At 40.7% G+C, this 16,580-nt stretch overlaps 1 protein-coding gene across 3 annotated transcripts in view; it reads right to left on the reverse strand.

Moving 5' to 3' along the window:
• EPAS1 (endothelial PAS domain protein 1) overlaps positions 1-16,580 on the reverse strand; it is a 129,344-nt gene that overhangs the window by 8,882 nt on the left and 103,882 nt on the right. For all 3 annotated transcript variants that reach the window (XM_083832110.1, XM_083832111.1, XM_083832112.1), the window contains 5 exons: positions 16,155-16,239; positions 15,547-15,665; positions 15,197-15,399; positions 5,867-5,973; positions 530-677 (listed from right to left, as the gene is read on the reverse strand). In XM_083832110.1, the coding sequence (XP_083688236.1) occupies positions 530-677; positions 5,867-5,973; positions 15,197-15,399; positions 15,547-15,665; positions 16,155-16,239 (662 nt within the window). The remainder of the gene's footprint in view (positions 1-529; positions 678-5,866; positions 5,974-15,196; positions 15,400-15,546; positions 15,666-16,154; positions 16,240-16,580) is intronic.

The raw sequence follows: 16,580 nt of genomic DNA on the forward strand, positions 1-16,580 counted from the left end.
GGGATGTAGTCAAGGCTATAATGACCCAGACTCAAATAAGTATTTCCTATTTTGGCCTCATCCAGGGCCAAAAATACTTGGGTTTTGTCAGACAAAGACTATTCTGTGGTCCTGATTTTTGAGGAGGAAAATGGCTTTTCCTAGCAACCCAAGTTACAATTACTACTGAATTTTATCTCTCTGTCACAGTACTAGAAAAATAAAACATATTTAGTCATTGTGTCGCACAACAAAATCTTTAGTGCAAGCTTTATGCTCTGGTCCACTAGCAGAGCAGTTGCTCTGTAGATAGAAGAGAGACTATAGTGTATTTCAACAGCTTGTATGGGAATGGTCATGCCATATTCTTCATGAATGTCTAACATCAGTAAACAAGATAGAACAAACATGACTAAACTGATTTAAGTATAGCAGCATTGGATAAATAGACCATTCAAAAATACCTCTGATTAATGCACTTCTTCCAGCACATGGATTTAAGTGTTTTTTTTTTTTTTTTTTTTTTTTTTTTATGTTCTGCGCAACTTACCTCAGCACATAGTTGACACAGATGATACACTGAGGCTGTAGGTTGCGTGTGTTGTAAATGACAGTCCCTTGAGTCTCCAGCCATACGTATCCACCATGCTTGGCAAGCATACGGTACTGGCCAGTCACCACTTGACCTTTTGTGCACACTGAGAAATGAGAGCAGAGAGAGAGACACAAATAATGTTGCAGCACGAGTAAGAATGCACTATATGTAACACTAATTTAAATAAACCTGTTTCTGAGTTTTCATTACACAAAACTGCACAAAAACAACTGTAAGCAAGGATGCTTAATTTCTGGAAAATTCATGCATTTTTGATATAAAAGGGGCTGTTAAGCTGAGGTTCCCACTCAAGATGCCTGGCATTTGAGTTCTTTCGATGGACTGGGTATTCAGATCAGGGTGTGGGATTTTTTTGATTTTAGTATAAGATCCTTACTGCTCCACAAAAAAACTCCACTGCATATTTCTTGAAAGTCCCTTTTCTAGTACAATTATTCTCAATTTAGGTTCCCAAACTGATCTGTGGGAAAGTAAATTTATTTAGGAAACTATTCAATAGTTTCCTTATTTAGGTGATGGATATTCCCATGAATCAGATGATTTAAAAGCAATCTCCACAGAAAGTAACTCTCATGATGGCATTCCATACCAATCTCTTTTCTATGCCTTAGAGTAAGGAGCTGGAGATAACAACACAAAGAAAGTGAAGATGTCGTTAGGACAACAGTGGTCTCAAGTGACTGAAGAAGTAACATCACTTTAAAAGGCATCAGCATTAAGAAAGATAAATGGGATTCTTTTGCCTAGTACAGAAAATAAAGTTGAACTATTTTCTCCAGTAGTTTGAGCTGTTTTGGTCCTCCAGCTTGAAAGCAGCAGACAAGAAGTTTGTGTGTTTTTTAAACTGGCCTGTGTTTCTCAAGCACTAAACTGATGACAGTACAATTTGGGTTTAAAGGTTCATGTAGATGTCTGAAAGGTGAAGGATCCCCCAGGTATTTTGTAATACTTGGGGAGAATGAGATTTCAGTATGGAGCTCTGGACTTCTGAGACATGTAGTTTTATGATGTGCTGCCAGGTGCAAACCCTTTCCTAAAAGCAAGGGATATTGTCATGCAATTTATAGTCATCAATTGGGGAAAAATATTGCTGATTGAAAGTGGTAAAATTAGGGCTGAGCATTAGAGTATGCAGGCAGTGCAAACAAGAGGTTGTATTTGTAAGCAGGCGTAGTCGCACTGAGTGGCAAAATGGGAACTGGCACAACAAAACCTTTGAACACTTTGGCAATCTTTCCTTCTAAACAGCTTTTATGCACTAAGACAGTACACCATCAAACTAATACCCTAAAAATAAAGCAAATTGGCTCAGGAAGGCTGGAACTTGATTCTGCAGTCTTTGTACAGAAAAATTCCTTGTGAATGTGGCCATTAACAGAAACTATTTATTGTCAGTCTCTCCAACATTGCCACCACACAAATGTACAATGCAGGCCTGTGAAACACAACTGTTTTGCAGATAATTGTTACTGTGTTTATCTTTCTATCTCTGAAGTTTGTTTGTTTGTTTTCTTCCTAGGAGTATCTAATCATCCTTTATTTAATTTATTTAGACAAAGTAGAACATTACCTTTATTGATTAAATACTTCTGGTGGAACAAAATCAAAAGCCTTTCATTTCAAAGTGTTTTAGTGACTGAACTGTTCTGCTCTGCTTGTGAAACATAATTACACTGCTTCCTAATCATCAGCTCATCAATAAGAGTCACAGTGTAAGCGCCTGCTACATTACAAAGAAGCTTTTTACTGCTTTAATCTTTTTTATTAATATTATTCAAAGCATGTCATGTTCTGATATAATAAAGTACAGCAGAATCCCTCCTTGGGGTAATCTCATAAATTACTAATACACTTGTTACTGCTGACTTTGTTATCAATGCTGCATTAAAGGTTCTGGCTTTGGAGTGAATTTCTCTTTCTTTCTTTCTTTCTCTCTCTCTCTCTCTCTTTCTTTCATATACATTTATATACTTCTATACATACATGCCTGTATCTTTACAGAATTAGTAACATCTCAATAAAACATGCTCACATGAGATACCTTATCTTGGGGAAGAGAAGAGGGGAGGCAGGGATGAATTTAATTGAATATAAAGGTGTTTTGTTTTTTTTTTTAATTTCTGAGAAATGTTTAAGAAATATGATTCACTTGGAAGGCTTATTGAACTTCTGCTTGTACTACCAAATGACATGCCCCAGATGGTGACATCAGCTCCCCAACGAAGTCAACAGCAAAATTCCCATTGCCTTTAACGGCAACACAACCGAACCCTACTAGAAGTGTTTATTGACTATTAATCCCTGAATGGAAAATATAGCTCTACAGTCCATCATTTGTGTAGACTTATGTAACAAAACAGAGATTTTCACCTTGCTTGCATAACGTGTGAAAAACTGGGTATGCTAACTGCTGCCAAATGCTTTCTAATCTTCCTTTTGATGATGACTAATTAAGACTTTCATATTCTATATGCAACTATACTTCCAACTAAGAACACGGACTATTGTGCCTTGCTTGAATGCAAGGTTGCTTTTGAAAAAGTTTGGCACTGAAAACAAAAATCACAGTAAAACTGCACAGAGCATGATTTTCCACTAAATTGGAAGGAAGAGAAAGAGTTATGCTACTATCTCACAGACTCATTTGAGGTTTCTCTCCCTCTCTCTTCAATCTTCAGACTCGTATCTCCTACGTACCTTGACAATACTAAACAGTTGGCACTATCAGAATTGATGCCTATATTGTTGTATGAATATATACTCTATATAAAATATTTCTAATAAAAATGCTAGTTTAATAAATACAGGAGTACTGAACACGAATACCATATTTGGTTCTGCATTCTGCCTTGTGTCTCCTTATGTAAGCTACGAGTTGCATACTTCCATGTGTAAATGAACATGGCCGGGAAGAACCAGTAAGTTCTCTATAAGCTATGTGCCTGCTTGGTTACCCTGTGCACTAGACAACGTCTCAGTAATAATGGCACACATTAAGAAATCTAGGGGTTTCCTACTCAGAGGGCTTATGTGCTTGCTGAAGGCACAGCTTGCTGTCACTTTGCCTTCGTGGTCATTCTGTGAGTCGCTAAGAACCCTGACCGTCCCAGAAGATAGAGGAAGCATTTATCTTAGGAGGACTAAAAGGGTCAAATTTTCTGACAACGTAACCTGACAATTCTGTTGTGGGCAACAACATTTATTGGTTAATCACAGCATGGACTGTGGTCCAGTGCTTCCAACAGTAGAGATCATCCATGTTGATCCTGTACAGTATCATATACACTATGGAAGAGTTCAATCCTAAATATTTACTATCTGTGTAGTGCACCGTGCTTTGAGCGCTTTCGCTAGTTAACTCACCCGTCTACACCTTCCTTTGACTTCATCCAGCATCTCAACCAGTCCATGCCCAACAGCACCTATCTGTAGGACACGGCCTTTTCTATAGGCACAAAGGGAATCTAGGTGTAAACTTTGTGCCCTCCATGAGATGAATCCAATTGCTACAGGGAGGAGAAGCCTCCTTCAATGCCTGGTTAAGATGGTTAGTAGAAGCTCTCCAGAAATCTTTACATGGACTAGTCTTGATTCAATGGTCCTATCTAATTAATTAAATAGAGATAAACCATGGGCTCTCTCTCCTGCTACCAAAGAGATTGCCAATTCTCATTTCATTCCTTCTCTGGCATTATCCTATTCTTAGAAGTGTAACACATTATCCCATTCTTAGAAATGAAACTCAACAATTCAAAACCAACTGTACAGCATAGCCACTGATTTCTCACAGGATGACTCTTGATAGCTCAGCGTAGGCTATGCACATCTTATCTATGAATATCACTAATTCCTTTTCACTGTTAAAACCATGAACACAGTTTCAAAGAAACAGTTTTAAAAGATATATTCCCAGACATCCCTCTGTAAGGATGGTGTTGTGTTTCTTTTTTTTTTAAAGCAGTTCTGGAAACAGAATGATTCATAACAACACTGTTCTACAGCACACAACTTTAATCACTGCCAAACATTCTTTCAAATAACATTTCAACTCAAAGCTATCCTGAATCCTTGCCATTACAGCTAACACATATTCCCTTTTCCCCCTAAGGTCAGACAGCTAGTCTTTACTGCTACTTTTCTCTGAGATGTACAGAAATACTTTCTCTGTAAGTATATTTGGTGGGTAATTCCCCACAGACATGATCTAAGTCATGGACTTTCCTGAGCCACAGAGACCTTGATCATAGTTAACTACATGTGGTTTCTGTTGTTGTTGGTTTTATGTTTTCTTTCCCTTTTTTTAAAAAAAAAAACAAAAAAACTCGTGTGCTCCAGTCTAGCAGCTCTGCCTTGTTTTCATAAAAATAGCAGCAGCAGTTTTAGTGATTTTTTGCTGAGTACTCTCCCATGCACTACCAGTTCAGTGGTTGTAACAGCCAGAGGTGGGAAGCATTGTGTGTACACTGGGCACCACGCTGTCTCCAGCATAAGTGCCACTTTTAAGGACAGAGACCGAAGACTTGAATTGAATAATTTTAAGACACTTTATGAGAAGGAGAGAAAGTGTAATTGTGTGGCTTGCTGAATAGAGGGAACAGACCTTGGCTCTGATCCCTGCTCCCAAAATGATTCAGGTATTTTATATTAAGAACAGCTAAGAGTGGCACTTTACAAAGGCATAAGAATAACAAGAAGAAACTGTTCCTAGAAGTATATGTTACCTGTACAATGACTATCCCTTTTAGAAAATCTTGTTGCACACCTGTTTTGGGTGGGGAAGGTAGTTTTTATTTGGTAGCAGAAGAAAGACATTCAGAAATATGCTGTATTAAGCTCTTCCTATTGCCCTTTACAGCTGTCCTTATCGCTGAGCCCAACGGTACGCTAATACCAGTAAATGCACTCATGCACTTCATTATCACTAGCGTGGTAAAACCAAGCTAGTATTGCCTAACCCATCTTTTCAAATTTTCAGCTCATCTATGTATTATCCCTTAGAGAAAGATCCTCTTTTAGCTATAATCCAAATTTATTTTAAAGTATGGCAAAAAACAATCCCTGTGGAAAGAGCAACAGCAGTTTTCAGGGAGACAAACATGGTAACATGTAAGCTTTCTTGCAAAGTGTAATTTCTTTTCTCAGAGAATACATACACAGAAATACCCATCCTCACAGACAAGGTGCACTTATATTTTAACTATTTATTTAGGTATCTGCAAGCTGCGCTTTATGTGCAAACTGTGACAAAAAAAAAATAAGAACATGACTTACAGTTCTGATGACTCTTGGTCATATTCTCCGAGTCCAAGGCATGGTAGAACTCGTATGCTGAACGGCCCAGCAGCTCCTCTGGGTGGTATCCAATCAGTTCTGTTATTCTAGGGTAAGAAAAAAACAAACATTTAAAACTCCTATCACCTGACAGCACTTCACAGCTCTCAGTTCTAGTCCTTAAACTAAAAGAATTAAAACCACAATGTGAGAAGTCCTGAACTTCCAAACTCATTAGGAGCTGTAGAGAATTTCCAATCACGTTCTTAAACATTTCCATGTTCAGAATAGGTTGTCTTTTTCTCCTTCTGTAAAAAAAAAAATCCTACAGTAGTTATGTGTTGCAAATTTTCCCAGGCCTATTGCACAGCATCTCTTATAGAAGCTCGCAATAGGGAAACCATTACTGGCAAAGTTCTCAAGCTGTCCACTACATACAGAAACTCCCACTATATCATCCAAAATTAAATGCATGCAAGGTAGTAGTAGTTGGCACCATCAGTTTTGAAAGTTTATGTAAGTTTTTAAAATATACACATAAGTGTTAACTCACTACTTTGGGTATTACATTTAATAAAATAATAAAGCAAGGTGAGAAATTAAGGGCAGTTAAAAAAATCAAATCAGCTCTTCTACTTAGTGTTTCTCAATTGTATGAGAACTTTACCATGTGGATTAGGTTACTTGGGTGACTAATCCACAAACTAAGTAGGATTTTACACAAAGAAAGCTATGGTCTGAAAAACTAGACTTTTTTCAGAGCTTTTCTGAGTACTCAGGCAAGGCAGGATTTGTCACAAGTTTCTGAATAAATGAAAATAGGTCATCAAACTGTGCAGATGATTTTGTCTAATGAGGGGGTGGAGGAGAAGGGTTGTTTTCTCCTAAATTAAATTTGAATAAAATCCATCACATGCAACTTTACCGAAAATACAGTTAGTAAAAATATAACGCTCTATATGCATGCAAAAGCAAAGATATCACCATCTGGAGTAATAAGGAAAAGCATTACTGTTTTTCAAGCCAGTAGCAACACTCTTAGATGCCTTTTCCTCGCTTTGAAAGTGCAATAACAGCCCAGAATGTTGCATAGCAGTATCTCAAAGCAACTACAGACGGACTGCTATGCTGCCGTAAGCCTCAAAAAGCCAGGAAGTTTGGAGAGGGGTGGTCACGTCTTAGAGCACATCACTGCTGCGAATGGTAATAGCTGAGCTTTATGCCTTGTAACTAAACTCCCTTGGTAGGGTTTATCTGCCTCTACAACTCTTTGATTAGTGGCGTTACCGCACTGCTACTTCTAAGATGCACACCCCCGGTTTGGGGTTTTGTGTACTTGTTGGAAGGACAGTCGTGGCCCAGCCCTCCAGACAAAAGCATGCCTTCACAAGACAGACACGAAAATACTGCAAAACAAACAGAACAAGAGCATGGCAGGGATCTGGATCCCCCTCAAGCAAGGAAGATGGATAAGATGTAGCTGCGTTGTGTACGGTTTGAAAGCCAAGGTGTTGAGTCAGCTTTTCCCTCGCCTCCACAGAAGCGTGTAGCTCATACCCCCAGGACACCTTGGTTCGTCACGCTGAAAACTGCTCTCTGTCCTGATCTCCACGGATTGAACCTGAGTTTGCAATGGCTCTGCTAAGCAAAGACTGTAGTTTTACTGGATTTTACTGTAGATTTTACTGGATTCCCCCAGAAGATTAAGTCTTCTGTTTATGTTTACAGCTTTATTTACGCTTACAGCTGGACCAAAAAAGGGGAAATTCTTGAATCAGGTTTCAAAGAGTTGCTTTTTTTGGACTGTCTTCACTGACGAGTTTCTGATCTTTTAAATTGCAACACAGTCAAATCTATAACTTTTCTCTGAAACCACAATGCTTTTTCTTTTCAATAAAAGCAGAAGTTCTCATAACAAGTGAGTCACAAGAGCTGAACGTCGGGAGAAAACACAATACAGAAGGAGCCCTAATAAAATAAAGGCTCCCAAAGTACATTTGCTGCTTGCCTTTATGCAGTCAGTGTCATATATTGGTGTAATGGCCAGAGGCTTTTGCCAGGACCAGTGTAAACATGCAACCTTCAAAAACAGCAAATCTGGCTTTTGGTTGGCATCATATCATAAAGCCATCAAGATTAGCATGGAGCTTAGCACAAGGGGAAGGCTTTTTAAGAGCAGGATTTAATCTTAATCCAGTCACTTGGAGCTCAAAGACAAGTGGGGATTGCATGTGGAGAACGAAAAGGAAATAAAAGAAATAGGAGAAAAAAAAAGGAAGCATCATGTACCGAGCAGCACCAACGCAAATCCCAAACCACATCACAACCATAATGGGTGTCAACAATGGAACTGAGATAGCGAGCAGAAACCATGCCTTACAGCAAGCTGAGGGGCTCTTAACTCTCTTCATATATGAATCGCAATCTGTGTGCCAAAATTGTCTATTCCAATCCTGTAATTCCCCTCTCAAATTATTCATTACTGATCAGGTCATAACAAGTATCCTTACTATAAAATTACCCTTCGTGTCATTGCATGGCACAGAAAGACTCATACTGTAGTTCTGCTGTGATGATGTCAAATTTAATTAGATTGAATTTGGTCTTGGATTAAGGTTAGCAAGTGGTATGTAGGTTTTTACCTCAACCAACTGAAATGTATACAAAAAGATAAAGCTAAAATACCTACAAACCCCAAAATACTGACCAAACTCTAAACCTAGGCCAGGTAACGGTGAAATACCAGTCAAGAGTAATTGTTTTAGAATAGTTACTTTAAAAAAAAATGGCTCATCAACCTCTCTGCCCTAGCTAACTGATCTGTTAATGTGTTACCACTACTCAGCTTCATTACATTTCTCTTTAAACACTCCTAGGAAGAAAATACTTATTTAAAAACAACAACAACAGTTTCTTTCTCCCAGCCCCCAAAACCAAAGCTGGCTGACAACATTTCCTAGATGCATTTTTAAATACTACTATTTTATAGCAAACACCCTCTCTCCAAGAATTGTTAACAGTATTGGTGCTAGAGCTGGCAGATCCCACACTCCTTTACTCCTCCTCTGGTGCTGCTGGCTTGGAAAGGCTGCAATGCTCAGGGGCTGCGCGGGGCTGGCGTGAGATGAGCAGCAGGGCTGGGGCCAGCAGCTTCCCCCATCTCTGTCATCCCTGTCCTGTGCCACTCCAGGACGTTTGTGGAAGACTGGCAGCAGCTAACAGCCTGAGCAGCACTGGGGCTGAAGCACAGCAGGTGCTTTAGCAGCCACTCCGCTGATGTTGATTGAGCATGGCTTTGACTCTGGCCATTTTAGAGCATCCCCCAAGCTCTGCAAGCTGTCCACAAGAGCCTCTCAGAGAGATAAAATACCAAATGAACACACAGAGCAGTAAGTGGAAAGGAAAAAGCGTCCTACGGAGGAGCTATGAGAAGTATCAAACTAAAAGAGTCACAGAAATTTATATGCCCCATGGGACCAATGGGTCATTTACAAAACCTGAGTCCAAAGCACAAGACTTCTACTTTTGCTTAGGCACCAGACAGAAAATTACTCTTTGTGCAAGCTGTGGAATGACAAAACAGGAAAACAAACCGTGTGGTGGGTTTGGATGGCTTTCCTGCCATGTTAGGCTTTGTGTTTTCTCTGCATGTGTAAAAGCTGCATTGTTGCTAATTAGAAGGAGAATACTAATTCCTGTTGAAGAAGACAAGTGGGCTGAGAGACTGTTTATTCTCCTGCTAACCCACACTTCTCTGAAAGCACAAAGACTTTTGGGGGAACCTTCATTTTGCCAAACTGGCACTTCAGTTTTCTGAGCTAAACCTGTCACCACGATGTACCAGGGTCAAAATCTCAGAGCACACATCTCAGAGCAGTAGGCCTCCAGTGCAGGTCTGTCTCAACTACCGCTATTTAAATGCTTTTTGAGCGCTACTTCAGTTTCTTTTAATGCATCCATTTCTTGGATGTGGAGTAAAGGGAAACTTTTGTGCTTAAGGTACACAATAGAGAAACAGAATATCTGAATTCTACACCTAGATGAATGCAACTTTGGCCTTCTTTAGCTCTGAGACACGGCAAAACATAAATAAAGCTCACTTCTTCAAAGGCTACGTCTCCTAAGAGATGAGCTATTTCAGGTGGTTTTTTTTTTTTTTTAATTGGGCTTTGGTGCTTTTCTGTCTCTTTACAAGAGCACAGAGCCTTGTATTGTATACTGTTACTTGAGTTAAAATAGTATGGTAAGAGCTAACAGCACTGAGAAGTCAGGCTCTTTGTGAAAGCCTACTGTAATGTTTACTGCTCATAAAAAATAGCTGGGTGTGTATTTGTCAGCCCTTGTGTGGACTCTGTGTGTGAGGGTGTGTATCCCTTAACAAAGCCTTTCTGTATTCAAACTGTTACCAAGTTATTGAAGTTAAATTGGTCTTGCCGGGAACAAACAAACAAACAAAGTTATACTAAAAAAAAAAAAAAAAGCCCAAACAGCCATTGCCTCTGGGGTAAAGCTGGACAAGCACTGTGGTACAGCACTGGAGACATGTTCGTGACTTCTTCCACTCTAACCCAAGATCAAAAATGCACAAGCCTGGGACCCCCTGTCTGCTCCTCAGAGGCAGAGCTGGCCTGCTGGGGTGCATCTGCCCTGCTAGGCAAAAGGTCTAGGTGGGTACATCAAGAACTGCAGCGGGACTCTCTGTCTCCTACTCACTTGGTCTATCTGAACCAAAATTTATTTGTTAGCAAAAGATTATTTTTAATTAATTTAATAATTAATTTTAACAGATTGTTCCTGTTCTATGTGATATTTATGAAAAAACCAAACAAATCAAATAACAACAAAAAACCACCACCAGAGTCAGTTTTGCCAAATGCAAATCTTTGGTTTCAGCTATCACCACTCCCCTCTCCCTGCAGCATCTGCCCCCTGAGCAGGGACGGAGGAGGGACAGGAAGTCCTTTCAAATGCTTATTTGCTTTCTCACCTAATTTGAAAATACTCTCCAAATATAGGTCGAATGGCAAACTGACTGAAAACCTCTTGTAAGGTCCTGTGCTTGCATATTTCTATTTTACGCAGACATAACTGGAAATAATACAATTCAGTGTCCTCTCAGCCTGGCACGGGCTGGCTTCCACCTGTGTGCTCATATTAGAAGAAACTGGATTGGGACCAACACTACTGGAACTGCACCGTCCTGCGCAGTCCTATTGTGAGTCACCGTCCATCCTCCATCGCTCCATTTTCTCCTTCAACTCTCTCATTACACAGTTCCAATCAAGAAAAAGCAAAAGAGTGTAACTAATTGGGTTTCTTTTAACCAGGAACATGCAATTCCCCAAAGCAAGCGTGCCTTCAAAGTAATGGACACCATATGCTTTCCAGCGTATCGGTGCCAGGGAACTGGTTACCGACTGCCTCCACAGTCACAGCCTGCGCTGCCAGCCCTCTCTCACCGCACAGGGCAGCTTTGCTTCCTTAGCCTTCTCTCCTCTCCTCTCCTCTCCGGCAGGCCGCCCACAGCCACCAGGGGCACAGACTGCTTCCTGCTCCCCTCCGCAACACCCCAAAGAGGCAGCGGGGATGAAGGTGGAAAGGCAACGCCACCCCCAATGCCACATTACCCTCTGTGCTTTCCAAGCCCCAGTCCCCTCCAAGATACAGCGTATGGGTTTCCTTTGTACCTCAGGGCACCTGATGTAGTTTTGGGGTTTTCTGCCAAATACAGATAGTTATCACTTTTGTGGATTTTTCCTACACAGAAACATACTGCAGTTATTTACATCTACCCATCACCCCAGTGCCACCAAAGTAACAGAACTCCTCTCATGCAGACTTGCCTTTTTCTGACACCCTCACTGGAGATTGTCCCCTGCACAGAGCCTCGTGCAGCTGAACTAAGTCCTCATTTGGATTATTGAATTGTGCCACTGATCAGCATTTCCGCATTACAGCTAAAATAATCCTTCCTGTAAACCACTTAGCCAAGATAAGTGGAGCAAGGGAATGTTTTTAAGTCGATCTCCAGGAATGGCTGAAGCAGGCATTTAACAAGACAAGAATTTGAATTATGGGACAACTTTTTAATATTTGTGTCTTAAAAAGCTTTCTTTACAGGCTTATCACCTCGCTAAAGTTGTTTCAGGACTACAAATACCGCCCACCTAGCCACAGGCAAGCCATGGACCACATATGTATGTATATATACATGTTATTGGGGAGGGCAAAATATATGGGTTTGTCTCATACATTTCAAATGAGGGAAGGCCAGTCTTATCCAACTTCATGTCTCATTTGTCACTGTGCCCAACTGAGGAAAAGCCAAAATAATCAAGGCACTTTATATTAGCCATCCAGTTTTCGTTACAAACTGTTGAAAGGTAGTCAGCGTGTTGCTCTGCCACATATAAAAACTATGAGGTTTCCTAAGGAGATGACAGATGTCATCCTAATTTCCTGCCCAGATAAATTTCAGCTTCATGCAGCTATCTTTTGTAGGCACACTGAAGGTGGATGCTTCCCTGAGTAAGGTCCAGCACAGCCACCATTTATTACAATACTTCCCCAGAAATCCTGGAGTTTCCTGAGCAGTGGAAGCAGCCCTGTGAGCAGATCTGCTCACACCAGATGAACTGCAAAACTCAGACTGCGACAGAAGCCTGCTTGAGGAGGCTAGCTGCCCTCTAAGGATATCACCCCTGAGCTCAGAAGACAAAACCTCTTACAGGGAAATGATCTGTCAGCCCTGCTGTGTCGCTGCAGGAAGGCTGGAGTACACTCAGAGAGGTTTAGGCATCTGACTGGCACATGCTGCTTTTCCTCCCCCGCTCCTCAGCCTGGATTTACATTCCTGGCATAAACTGCTCCTTCAATACCATTTGTCTAGCAGCACTGAATTTGATAAGAACAGCTGAGTGTTTTGCATTTTTACGTGGCTACTGATGTGTCGCCTGTTGGAGAGAAACCAACATTCCTCTGGGAGGGAAGAGCGAGCCAGAAGGATCAGCTGGGAAGGACCTGAAAGGTGCGTGAAGTTTATTTGCTTCTCTGGCCTAGCTGGCTTTTTACAGCTTTATCATACTCCCAGTAAAACATGAATGAAACATTCAAGTAAAACTACATAGTAAAAGACGTGCTGTTTTGCTGCCTGGTTTTAAAGAGAAATCTCTCAAATTCCTTGTGGGCTGAATCATCCAGAAGAGGCTGTTGCATTTCTCTGCTATATGAAAAGTATTCCCTGTAAATCAACTCGCGCTATTTAAGACAGGGCATACGACTTTATTATTTTTAAAACAATCATATGTATCTTTAATGGAAAAGTATCAGTCCCTCAAATTCACATTTATAAATGCTTACGCATCACGTCTGTTAGAGACATACGAACACTGCAATACAGCAAAGTTCTGTCAGTCTCCTCTAACCTACCACTGAGCAAGTTTATGGCCCCAGTAGTTCTGAAGTAAGTTGCTTTTCGTAATGAGTCACTACTGTCTCGGATTTTTCCCCAGTAGCAAAATCCTATTGATATCTCAATTTTCTCACCCTGAAAGTATTAAAGAAAAAAAAAAAAGTGTCTTCTATTGCAGTTACATCGCAGCACATTTCTAATTACAACAGACTTGGCTGCTAAATTCTCAGAGAGGTCAGAAGAAGGTCAGTCACATGTTTCACACTCGTAATCTTGCTTTCATCCACAGCTGCTAACCCAGCTAGTTTATATGGCTGCTTCATTATACTATTTAAAATAATAATCTTGCTTGGAACAGGTTTTAAAAAACCTTCAAAGGATCAAGAAAATAACCAAGATCAAGATCCCGCAAGTGTTTACATAAGATTCAAGCATATGTATAATCCCACCAGCAGCCTTACACATCTCAACAGTTGCAAACATCTCCAACTTTCAGGAGAGCAGTGTCATTAGACAAAGCCATCAGAAAACTTCAAATTAACTTCAGGGATCAGAGAATCAGAAAATACATTGAGTCGGAAGGGACCCACACGGATCATGGAGTCCAACTCCTGGCTCCACACAGGACCACCCAAAAACCAGACCATATGTCTGAGAGCGTTGTCCAAACACATCCTGAACTCCAGCAGGCTCGGTGCTGTGACCACTGCCCTGGGGAGCCTGTCCCAGTGCCCGACCACCCTCTGGGTGCAGAACCTTTCCCTAACCCCCAGCCTGACCCTCCCCTGTCCCAGCTCCATGCCGTTCCCTCGGGTCCTGTCGCTGTCCCCAGAGAGCAGAGCTCAGCGCCTGCCCCTCCGCTCCCCTCGTGAGGGAGCTGCAGGCCGCCATGAGGCCTCCCCTCGGCCTGCTCTGCTCTGGGCTGAGCAAACCCAGGGGCCTCAGCTGCTCCTCACACGTCTTCCCCTCCAGACCCTTCACCATCTTTGTAGCCCTTCTTTGGACACTCCTCTAACAATTTTATGTCCTTCTTATATTGTGGTGCCCAAACCTGCACACAGTACTCGAGGTGATGATCTCATGAACACAAAAAACAAACAAACAAAAGAAAAAATAACCCACAGTAGTGCAGGTGGGACTTTTTGGGAAAGCAAGGAACAGGAGAAATCTTCATGGGAAGGGACTTGGGGTTCGCTCACAGGCAGGGCAGGTAGTTACCACAACATGTAAGCAGGGAGAAGAGATGGATGGTATGAAATGCCATGGAGATCCCAGGCAAAAACATGCAGGCAGAGATTAAGGGAATCTGCATTTTTTCACTCAAGAGTGTGGGGAATAGAAGCCAGTGTCCCTGAACTAAGATCTTCCTCTCCATTTCATGACAGATAAACAGCAAAGGGTAATTGCTCCTCACTGAGCAGAGGAGACTGCAACCCTGTTTCAGAGCTGCAGATGCTCTGTGTGTCTTAGCAATTCTTAGTTAATGTAGAGCATAAAGTACTTTCCAGCTAACTGATAATTGTGCCCTGGGCCAAACCAACTATTAGACAGTCCTTGACCAAGGTCCGTAAGGCATGTCCTTAGAGGCCTTCTCTAAAAACAACAGAAATCCCCAATATTCTTCTGTTTAAAACCCAAGAAGCTAACGCTTATGGCTCTAAATTGTCTCATCTTCTGCCAGTGAGCTTGAATTCCTCATTCAGCAGAGGGAGGAAATACAGCAGAAGTATCGTTTTGTCTAAACTGAGATTTTAGAGGGATTAAGTGAACCACTGAATAGCTGTCTTGGTCACAGATTGTACTTTCTTTTAGTCCTTGCTTACCAGGTCCACAGAGTAGGGCAGTTTAGAGGGACTGACTGCTTGTTTTGTTCAAGAAAGTAGAAACATCCATGAAAAGGAGAAATCAGGAGACTTTACCTGTCATCGCAGTAGGTAAATTTCATGTCCATGCTATGGCGACTCATGAAGGTCTTGCTGTCCAGGGGTATATCAATGTTTGAAGGATGCTGAATAGGCTCACACATTATTATAAGGCAGGTGAGAAGAGGCTCTTTATACCCACACAAAGTGTGAGGAGGGCAAGTGTTATACACTTTAACTTGTCCAGTGCAGTGCAAAACCTGAAATAATGATTTATGAATGGAAAATAAACTTAGAATGTATGTTCTCCACAAGTCAAAATATCTTTTAAAGTAAAAAACAAAAACAAACAAAACAACAACAACAAACAACAACAAAAAACACTTCTTATGGCTAAAATATGGTACCTTCCAGGTGGCAGATTTGAGGTTAACAGTTCTGCCTCTGTTGGTAACGGTGCATTTCATCCTCATGAAGAAGTCACGCTCAGTTGACATCTCCTTGTTTTTCTTTCCAAAGCCTGGACCTATAAAAGGAAAATGGCAGATGAGTTTTCTGAGTTTCCCTTCCTGATTTCTCCTATTTTTAATCACAAAGGATTCAAGAGAAGTGACAGACTAATTCTCAGGTAATTTAGCTGCAAAGACCATCAAAGATGCATGGACCATTGAAGACCAGTTTGTAGATCTTAAACTTTAAGTGGAACTTAAATGGGTCTTTAAACTTATGTTTTAGCTTGTAGCACATAAATCTTTGTGAAGTGTTACATGTGAAGCCATTATCCCCGTTTTAACTTGGTGAAAAGAAAACACTATACAAACAGTTCTGAGGGCTATTATATTTAAGGAATATTTGGCAAAACAAAACAAATCTGCAAAGCACTGAATAACAGTTAATGATTACTCTAGGAACTAAAAGTCCCTTTACCATGACTAACAGATCTCTACCATCAGCCGATTACTTCATTTGGTTATTTAAAAGGCAAAGAGTGACCCTTTTGTATTTTCACAATTACCATTTTTCAGACTCAGATTCTCTCGAATTTCTTCATGGTCACATGGGTGAGTGAAGTCAAAAATGCTGTGTCCAGTTAATTCCACCTGTTCAGAAACAAAAACTATACTTAGTTAAATAAAAGCAACTTATAATGTATTCAAAATACTACAAAATGAATCAAATGGACCAGGAGACAATTTATTGGGAATCATCTTTTCTTGATGAAAATTGCAGTTGCTCATTTATCTGCTTTTAAATACTACCTGTTTACAAGAACATAGTCACTAGAATTAAGTGCATTGACAACAGCTTTGGGCTCATTTCCAGTGTCCAAAGATGCTATAGGTTTGATAGAAAGGGAGAGGGGAAAAAAACAAACAACAGAAACAGTGCTGGCTGGTGTTCAGGGTACCTGTCTGACAAATACGACATTTTATTTCCGTCT

This window comes from Anser anser, assembly GCF_964211835.1.
Source record: "Anser anser genome assembly, chromosome: 3".
NCBI lineage: Eukaryota > Metazoa > Chordata > Aves > Anseriformes > Anatidae > Anser > Anser anser.